This window comes from Falco cherrug, chromosome 8, assembly GCF_023634085.1.
Source record: "Falco cherrug isolate bFalChe1 chromosome 8, bFalChe1.pri, whole genome shotgun sequence".
Classification (NCBI taxonomy): Eukaryota; Metazoa; Chordata; class Aves; order Falconiformes; family Falconidae; genus Falco; species Falco cherrug.
The window spans coordinates 20,535,149-20,545,309 of record NC_073704.1 but is presented as its reverse complement, the minus strand read 5'-3'; the positions used below and the strand labels follow the sequence as shown (position 1 = coordinate 20,545,309).

The following is a 10,161-nucleotide window of genomic DNA, read 5'->3' as shown; positions in this document are numbered from 1 at the left end:
AGAGTGCTCACGCTTAATTGGTCATCGTACCTAATCTTGGTCCCTTTTTATACAGGGAATGGTACAAAAGAGGAATTCCTGAAGTATGTGTTAGTTATAGATAACCCACAGTGTGTTTGTTTTGGAGGAAGAGCAAAGGAAGGAAACTGACTTTTTTAAAAAAAAAAAACCCTTTTTTTTTTTTTTTTTTCCTCTCCTCATCCAGACCAAATGAAAATAGTACAAAATGATGAGAGACCATCCAAGGTAACTCTAAGCTGTTTGTGTGCAGTTCTGCTCCACCCTGTATACTGTCTATTTTTGTTGTTCCTGCTGTGGTCACTTGAGACAGGTTTTAATATAACTATGTCTTGGAATGCTTGTTACTGCATCTGGAGATGAGAAAACTCTCCCTTCAGCAGCCTCTGTGGATAACAACAAACAGGTACAGCATGCCCAGGCAGTGCTGGCTGGAGGGAGGGAGAAATCACATGAACCTAATGCACCAGTATCATTCTGATGGCTCTGGATGAAAGTATTTCTGTGACTCCTTACACAAGTTGTTGAGTACAAGCATGACTTAAAAAGTAACTATAGTTATTATGGGAGTATTATAAGCATGCAAATTTAAATGGTCCTGAAGGGCAAACTGCTAAGAGTTTGGTACAGACCTCGAAGCTGTTTTAAAAGACTTGTTTTCAAATCTTTACTAATTACTGTAAAATGTGGATTGTAGTAAGCCTACTTGTAATTAGTCTGGGACTGCTCCCTCTTATGGGTCCTTTAGTGAAACTGTTTATGCCAGTACAGTTTTCTGCTGTGGCAGTGACTGTGAAATGATTGAACACTGGAACTTTGAACGAGTTGGGCATGAAGAGCAAGCAGGGAAAGGACTCTTAGCGATAAATATCTGGGAGTTTAATTTAACAAAATGTTTTGTTTCCACATTAGATGCACGTTTCTGGTGCATTTTCCCCTTGCTTTTGATCAAGGGTGTTTTGGACTTGAGCCAAAGACTTGTCTATACACGGAGCTATCCTAGAGTAATTACTCTGGAGAAAGTAGCCTGGATTAACTCCATGGGAGCAGAGTATTGTTCCAGCAGCAGTTATTTCGAGTATCAACATATTTGAGTGCTGTCTGGATTGCTCTTTTCTCACTTACTCTGGAATCTGTGTGAGAAGCAAAGCTTCTCTCTTCATATCCTGGGTATTGGTAGGAAAGAACAGAGTCTCGCCATGCTACTTGGCATTCACGTGGTTTTAAAAACCTCGCATCCGCTTCCCTAAACCAGAGCACTAAACCAAGACCCTGTTACAGACAGCAAAACCTCTCTCTGGGGTGGATGGTGTGTGTTAAGGCATGCTTGCAAATACTCTTTTGGAGTTACGGGTGGATGCGTGAGATAAAATGATCTGGGATCCAAACCCACACATTGTTTCCAAACAATTAAAAGGTAGGGGTAAGAAATTCTCCGATCTGTCCAGAGACAGGAGATGCTGGAGGGAGGCGCTGGAGAAGACTTATGTAGACCAGAGCCTCTGTCCTTGTGTGCTGTCTGAAGACTCTGCAAAACAGAGACACGCACGCACTTTTTTTCCTTTTTCTCCTGGATGCGGTGTTTGGGAACGCGTACGCGAAGCACCTGTGCCCTGTGCCCACCGCTCCTCTGGCCGTGCCCCCGCTCCCGGTGCCGCGGGCTGGACCCGGCCCTCACCTGCGGCCGCGGCCCGCCCCCGCACGGCTGCGCCTACCGGCCTTGCCTGAGGGCAGCGCGAAGCCACGCGAGGCGGGCTTTCCCCCGCGGGCCCTCGGCGGCCCTTCCCGGGGGACAGGGGGCCGCGCCCCGGGGGCATTTTGTGCCGCCCCCGCGGCGTGGGCGCCGGGGCTCCTCGGCGGGGCGCCGCCGCTCGGGGGCCGGGCAGCCCGCGGAGGGCGGGGCGGGGCGGGCTCCGTCACGGCGCGCGGGGCCGGCGCGGCACAACGGGCGCCCTCAGCGCGGGGAGCGGCGGCGGGTTCCCGTGGCCGGCGAGAGCAGATGGCGGCCGCGCTGCTCCTCTACCTGCCCCTCCTGCCCGGGCTGGCCGGCGCCTTCAACCTGGACACGGACAACGTGATCAGCTGGAGCGGGGAGGCGGGCAGCCTCTTCGGCTTCTCCCTGGCCATGCACCGGCAGCTGCAGCCGCAGGAGAAACGGCTGTAAGTGCTCCCGCGCCCCGCCTGGCGCCGTCCCGAGCCGCCCGCGGGGACTCTCCTCCCTTCCGCCGCCGCGGGACGCGGGCTGGGGCCGCCGGCCCGCACCTGGCGGCGGGGAGCGGGGCCGGGCGGCGAGCCGCCCCGCGGGGAGGGGTCGGGGGGCCCTCGGAGGGACGGGGCGGCACCTGCCGCGGCCCGCGGGGTGCTGCGGAGCCGCAGGCCGCCCGCAGGACGTGCGGGGGAGCGGGGTGCTGCCGCGCCCTGCTCGGTGGCCTGCGGGGGGCAGCGAGCGACAGCCGCGGTGGGGCACCCTCCCGCCTCGGCCGCCGCGCCCGTGCCCCGGGGGCGCGGGGGGGCTCCGCCGGTGCCCCAGGGCAGCCCCGGTGCGTGCCCGGGCTCTGGGGGTTGCTCTCCCCGTGCCCCCCCGCCCCGGGTAACGCGGGGCTGCGCTGCTCGAGGCGGAACCTGCCCGGCAGCGCGGGAGGGAGGTGGTGCGAGGAAATCGGGAAAAACAAGTCGATGTTGGTGGCGTGTAGGTAGGTGAACGCTGGGAACGTCCCTTGGGAAGCAAAGCAGGGCTCCTGTCAGGATCCTTGCCTCTTCGCGACCGTGTCTGAGCCGTGCTTCGCCCCACCCTGTCCAGCAGTGCTAGATGGAGCCTGTTTTACGTAAGGTATTGCTATTAAATAAACGTTCCTTCCCCAAACAGCTTTAATTCAAGGGAAGATAGGCCCGTAATCCGTCCAGAGTTAATGGGAGAAGGAGGCTGGAAAGAAATGTTATCCTTCAGAAAGTTAGCTGGCAAACTTACAAGTCCCGTGGGCCCATTTTGCCCACGCTTGCGTTTTGTGTGATTTCATAGAAGCTGCACCATGTAAAGAGCATAAATCATAAATGCACACATTCCGCCTGCCATCGAGTAGACAAAACGACCCATGGTATCCCGCAGAACAAAATACAAACCTGTGAGCTCCTTTTCGGAGTTCTTTATCTTAATTCTTGACAGGATTACTCTTGCATCGGTCTTGTTTTAGTTTGCTAAGACAGCATCCCCTGAAGCTGGTTAGCTTCCCGTTGTATTGTCACTGGTTGGGTGAGTGTGGCAGAATATGCAGAGACAGAAAGCCAGTTACTGGGAAATCAGTAGAAACACAAGAGCGGTCACAGTATTCAAGCCGGTCTGCAATTTTGGGCTGAAATGCTTCAGAGATTATTAGCATGAAAGTTCTGTATTGTATGTATAGTAAGTGCTTCCTCAGGCTATCCAAATCTGGGGACAGAGCAGAGCCAGATGCTATCTGCCTTGACGTGGCTTTCTGAATCCAGGCTTTCATGAGCAGCAAGTATCTCTAACAGAGGCCAAACCAGACTGCATTTTATGGTGATGTATACGTTTCTGAGTACGAGATGTCTTCGCCATTTTAAACTCTATTCGTGAGTTTTAGCATAAAGAATTTGAGTGCTGCCCTGGGTAGTACTCATGGAATGAAAAATCACGCAAGCATGTTGTAGTCGCTTTGAGCATAATTTTTCCGTCTGAGAGGAATGTGTGGCTATAAGAGAATGAGACATGAAACGCGTTGAACTGTTAACTATCTTTCATAGGGATGGAAATGGGTTCAGCTTGCTCTAAGTTCTGTCCCATGAAACAGATGGGAGTTGGGGTGGGGAAACTTGAAGTGAAGCCTCTCATGCTAGGCTGCATGTGTCTATTAGATGAACAACATTGAACTAATACTGAATGATTTGTGTAATCTGTTCCACAGAAGCAGTTTCTGAATAGCTTGACTCTTTATAGGTGGAAAAAATGGTGTCTGCTGTGCAGATACTTGGTGAAGGTGAAAAGTTGTGGGAATGGATGTTGTACTGTGGTCTCCTGAGAAATGAGTATGTCTAATGCCTGTATGCTGCCCGTTATCTGTAACAGCAGGAATTTTAGTAGTTTGTTTTCAGGGGTGCAATACCTCTGCATTCCCCACTGCGTTTTTGTCTGTGTCATACCTCTACCGCAAAAGTTGTTTTATGTGCAGCTATCTTAGTCAGATAAAGTATTTAATTTACTCCCTCTTCTCAAATGGATACCAGCTTCAAAGCTCAGTTACAGTTTGAGTGTGAACACTGTTAAGTAGTTGCCAAAAATACACAAACCCGATTTCATAATTGAAACTTAATTAAAAGTGACACTTGGGTTCTCATCTGGCAGGGCCCCCCCCATTCAAAAAAACCCTGCCAACCCGAGCACACCTCTCATCTGGCAGGGACCCCCCATTCAAAAAAAACCCTGCCAACCTGAGCATTCCCTCACCTCTCTAATTTTACAAAATTAGAAGTGGATTGTAACAGACATGCAAGATCAGTCAATCCTTGGAAAAAGAAGCAAAAGAGGGAAAGCAAAATATGCAAATTCTATTCAAGGGTTCTTTTAGTCTGTGGCTTGGAGCAAGACTTGGTAAAACAAAATAAATGATGTGTAATTTTTCTCTTGCCTCACTTAAGTGGTTCTTAAGTGAAATGGTTCCCCCTTCCTCACACTGGATGATTCAGTGTTAAAGACAGAGGTGGAGAATGTCTAGGAAGTGTGACAAATAAAGGTACAGCTGAAGCCTTTGGTTAAACATGGTATTTGCTTTTGATCACCTTTTTTCTTAGTCACAGGATACTGTAGATTGCATGTTGGCTTTGAATGGCAGTCTTTTCATTTGTTAGTGTTAGCTACTAATGCCATGTTTGCTAATGAGGAAATTACTTAATTCCCAATAGTATGGGTAGATGACTGTTCAGCTGCTTTAACTTCAATTGTAAGTGGTACTGTGGACTAGTAGCAGGATTTCATTTTTCTTTGTGAATGTCTTCAGGTGAGAAAAGTTGGAATGTTTGTCAGTTGGAGAGAAGAAAAAACCTTTATTAATTCACAGTGACTGAAAGTGGACTGCTAATGGCATGCAGGTGTGAAAGAAGCCAAATGCAATCTTTATGTGCATTGAGGGAGCATTAACTTTGGAGGTACTAGGGCAGCCTGCCTGGATTTCTGTGTACGGTTCTGATTTATTGTCAAGCACAGTGAATCAGGTAGCAGAAGAGGCTAACGGAGCTCTAAGAGAGCTGGGCTTGTTACTCTGTAAGATTGTTCTGTTTTTATTCTGTCGATATGATGAAAATAACGGATTTCTAGTTCTGCAACGAAATGGTGGCACAACAGCAGTGTGTTTTGTCTGCAGACTGGAAGAAGGTTTGTAACTTGGAGGGGCCCAAGACTCAGGGACAGCACGGCTATAGGAGTGTGGTTAAAGTGTAAGTAATCCTATGATGGAGGATGCAAGCATATCTAGCATCTGTAAATGGGGACTACACTTGCACACTATGTGTATGTGTGTATATATATATAAAAACTACTAGGTATGATAAATATGATAATAAATATTACTAGCTACTCACTATAGTGAGTACTGTACATATGCGTAATTTTATATATATAGAATATATATATAAAACTGATACATATGTGTACATACTCCATGTAAGTTGTCCGGCAGGTCCATTCCAGTCCTTTTTGCTTGTAATTCACAATGATTTAAGCAAATACCTTGAATTAGAATACAAACCCCAAGAATATCTGACTTTGTGTATAACTTTACTTGCAAGTAATTCTGATATTATTTTCAGCAGAAGTATGGGGCTGAATTCACATAGGCATCTTGTTACTATTTCAGGCAAAAAAGAATGAGAGTGTAGTAATCAACATTCAAGGTCTTCTCATCAGCTGAAAAGCTGTGTGGTTGAAAGCTGTGGATGGGCGCTTTACGTCAGGACTGTGCTGACCATTAGCAGCAGTAAAGTCCTAAAAATTGCAGTATCTACTGAAATTTTTAGTTGTGACAGGTTTTGCTGATACTGCATATCTCTGCTGTGAGCTGTTGTATCAATATGCCACAGAGTTGCCTTAGGTCAGCCAGGCTGCTGACATTGCTCGTCTGCTGACATTGCTGGGCTGCTGCAGTGCATCCTCAGTGGCATTTAGCCAGTATTTCTGTGTCGACTGAGGGCTTGTGCTCTTAGACACTGCTCCAGCAACAAAAGAGCTGGATTATGCTGGTCTGCAGTGGAAAATGACAATTTCTGCTTGCAGGGGTGGTGTAGTGTAATTCAAGGTTCAGGTAGACTGAATGAATAAAGTGCATATGTACATCTTCGGGATTTAATAATAATGCTGGTCTTTTTGTCTAATTGACAAAAGCACTAACTAAGGATTTATTATTACTTTTCTTTTTTTTTTAAGACTGTCCTTACCGTCTCATTGCACTTAGCTTTCCACCCCCCCGCCCCTTGAGTGCCTGTTTTTGTTTATGCAAGCTATTCTTGGATAACCTGCTTAGCATGCTTGATTGCTTTCTCAGTTTGTGATAGTAGAGGAGTTTGTCTATGTTCAAGATAGATGTCCTGTGGCAAAGGTCAGGATCAAATGAAGTTGGGAATGAGGAGGGAGGAGTAGTTTAAGATTTTTGAAAAGTAGATCCATCATACTAATACTATGGGTGAAAGAAGTGAGAAGATAAATTCACGTTGCATGAGAGGGAAGATTATGGAATTGCTATAGGTGGAGTCAAACTGTAGAAGGCAAGCTTTTTCCCAATGCTAAGTCTGAGTTGTGCTGTGGGTTATCTGCGGCAGAGACACAGCTGACAGGTTTACAGGTCAGGTATACAAAAGATTGGAAACTCTCTCACCTAATTGTCACTGACTCCCATTCTTGCAGGTGGAAAAAGTCAACATCTTTATCTTTGGATGGTTTTGGGGTTTTTTTTTTGTTTTCCTCAAAGGAACAGGAAAGAATTGTGCGCTTCATCCTGCAGAACTCTGCTAAGGCAAGAAGGATGAAATGGAGCTCATCATCAGCTCAGATATGGACTAGGAAGTTGCACTAGTGTAACCACTTCCATCAGTGTAGAAAAAGAGCACACCCTGCAAAGCACTAGTGAAGTCACAGGTTGTACAGCAAAAACATGCATCTGCTAGGACAGTTTAGTGCAGGTGGCTGTAAAAAGGCAGGAAAGATATGCTACAGTACAGTGCTGTTGGCTGTGTGGGTTCACAGGTTCAGCTTCACTGTAGCATCAACTGGTGTGACAGATGTTCATAGTGTAAAGCTATCCTTCCCACACAGTAAGTCGCAAACCTCTTGTCCCAGTCCTCCATCCTCTTGAGAAACTTGTTTTCCAAGAGGTCTTATGCTTTTCAGATAACTTTTTTTCTATGGTCACCTGTAAGTTCATAAGAATCTTAAATCATGCTGTGGTAGATGTGTTAATTTTGTTAATAACACCAGCATAAGAAAAGTAATTGCTATGCTAGTGGGAGCTTTCGATGAGTAAGGAGTGTAGCATATGTCTTTTGTCAGCAGTGATGATAAATGGCCTTATGTGCAGACTCCAGCTTTGAGAAGCAGCCTAGGCTATCAGCTTCAATTACAGCTCATAAAATTGTTATGCTTTTACTGGAAGATGCTTGTACTTGATACAGCTCCTTGGTTTCATAGCTTTTTGTTTTTACCTATGCCGAGTCTCATCGCTAAATCAGTTTCTAATGTAAGAGGTACCATGTCTTTGCATTTACATTTCCAGGGTAGAGGTGATGACAAGTTGAGAAGCATTTTGGCTTATGCTTTCTTATTTTTAAATGTCTCAATAGATATGAATGGAAATTCATGGAGGCATAAATTCTTCTCTCTTCAGGCTGTGCATTTGGAAAGAGAAGGGTATTCTGTAAGCCGCTACTCTGTGTAAAACATGGACCTACCAAGCCATTCCAAGAACATTAAAGTATAAGTGATGGCTCAATTAACCAAAATTGCTTTGAATTCATCTAGTCCAAGTCTGTTGTACTCATCCCTGTAAAAGGATGGAATTTATACCAGTAGTTCTTAAATATTAGGGTGTAAATCAACCCTGATGAACACAGCATATGCAAGCCCAGTGAGCTCAAAGTATTAGACACATCTTGGAAATAGTTCAAAAACTTAATCTTGCATTCTCTAAAACTAGCAAGGTTAAAACAGTGTAACTGGAACAAAATAACACAATGCAGGCAAGGACGGACCTTGATCTCAGGAAGGAGGAGAAAGGCTTTTTTCTCATTACTGAAGTGAATGAAAACTAGTGAACTACATAAAGTATGAGTTAAGGACAAAGGAAGAGCATTCTTCTTACAAGTTGCGTTCTTCAGCACGGGCTGTGGGTCCTGACAACTCTGCTTAATGATGCCTGAAGGCTGGGCAGAAAAGTGTTGGGTGGAGGGCTCACAGCTGGAAAGACCAGCACCTATTCTCTTGCTTTTTGAACTAAGCTGATGCAGACACACGCAGATGGGCAAAGTGGACATGTCCGTGTATATGTCTGACATAAAGCCTTCAATGAAACTGCGAGGTGTTCCATTGTGAAAAGGACTTGTAGTCAGTGTTTGCTCTAAATATTGAGGAAGTAGAAGTCATCTTACACCCTCTTAGTCTGACCTGTAGTTGGATTTGAGAACTGTAGTTCAAAGTTGGATGGGCTAAAATGTGTTTGAAGAGCATAAACACTTGCCATCGAAAACCTGAGGTGGGAGGGAGCTGGAGAAGCGTTTTCTGCAGTTCCCTTCGTGCAGTGAGGGGTGGGGTGAGTCTGCTGTGTGTGTGCTCTGCCCTGGTTCTCAGCAGTGTGGGCTGAAGCTGAGCGAAGAATCGAGGCTCTCTGTCGCTGGCATCCCGAAAGCTTCAGCTGGCAGACAGCTGTGTGAAGCTCATTGCTGTCCTGATACTATGGACTGACTGGCACAAGAAAATTTATAGTGCTCTTTAGACTTAAAATGTGACCCCATCAGCTACAGAAGGGTAGAAAGTGAGGGAGACTGAATATTGATCAAGGTGCAGAGGTGTCGAGTGAACCGTTCAAGTATCTCATACACCACATAAGGCCTGCTTTCTGTGTGCTGCTCTCTTCCAAAGCAGCAGGATTTTGAACAGATGTGCTAGCAGTCCTTCTGCAACAGGGACACTAAAGGGACCACTGTATCGTTAACATTATTTATGAGTTAGAATCTTAAAATTTAGCGTTTTTATTGAGGACATAGTTTTCCTTCGGTTTCTGTTTTTGTTTTCCAAATTTTCTGAGGTCTTGAGAGCAGTGAAGAGCTTTCAGACAGGTGTGTGCAGACAGATACGTGCCTGTAGTATTGGGCACAGAGGCACAGCTGCATTGGAATTATTAAGGGAAGATATGCTACAATTTCTGTATGAGTTTCACTCTTGTGCGTGGCTACTTTGATGGTGAATAAGACTCTTTAAGCTGGCATATACTTAAAGAATAAACTGTAAGGCAATGCTACCATCAGGTATGGATACATCTTCATCCAGGTGTGGAGCTTCAGGTACTGCACTGTCCGCTGTTGAAAATACCATTCACCTGTGCAGAGTCAGAATTAATCCCTTGTTTTGTTACAATCTAGTAGAAAAGTGGCTTGTACTCTGGCAGGAAATAGTAGTGTGTGTTTTATCTTCTTCAGAAATACTGGCTAACCCCATCAGTCTGCATCGGGACTATTTGATGGATCTGATCTGTAACTGTGCAAGAGAAATGTAAATCTTTGTGGTGTGACTGTCAAATTAAGTGTTTCTATTTAATTAAACATTTTGTTTTTTTAAGTTTCTGAGAAGTCTCTTTATATTGACTGCCCTTTAATAAATATTCTGCAGTTGTGTATGCTCTTTCATCCAAATTATCTTATTTACTTAACGGTAAAATAGAAATGAAGAGAAGCACAAAATCACTATTACGATGCTTGCTAAGATAAATGCAGTTTTCTGTGTAGTATATGTTGCTAATGCTGCTAATGTTAATTTGTAAATAACAACGAAAAACGTAAGCAGAGGCAGGACAGGTAGGTTGGCTTCATGTCTCAATGTTTTTGTCTAAAAGGATAACAAGCAGAGAGGAATGGTTTACTGATCTAATT

At 45.5% G+C, this 10,161-nt stretch overlaps 1 protein-coding gene across 5 annotated transcripts in view; it reads left to right on the top strand.

The window, feature by feature from the left end:
- Window positions 1–227: 227 nt before the first annotated feature.
- Window positions 228–10,161, top strand: part of ITGA6 (integrin subunit alpha 6) — a 47,365-nt gene continuing 37,431 nt past the window's right edge. For 2 of the 5 annotated variants that reach the window (XM_055719141.1, XM_055719142.1), the window contains exon 1: window positions 1,951–2,178. In XM_055719141.1, the coding sequence (XP_055575116.1) occupies window positions 2,018–2,178 (161 nt within the window). In that variant the 5' untranslated portion in view covers window positions 1,951–2,017. Of the gene's footprint in view, window positions 247–1,949; window positions 2,179–2,829; window positions 2,849–10,161 lie in introns of those variants that run through there. The other 3 variants (XM_055719143.1, XM_055719146.1, XM_055719145.1) reach the window with 3 other exon arrangements.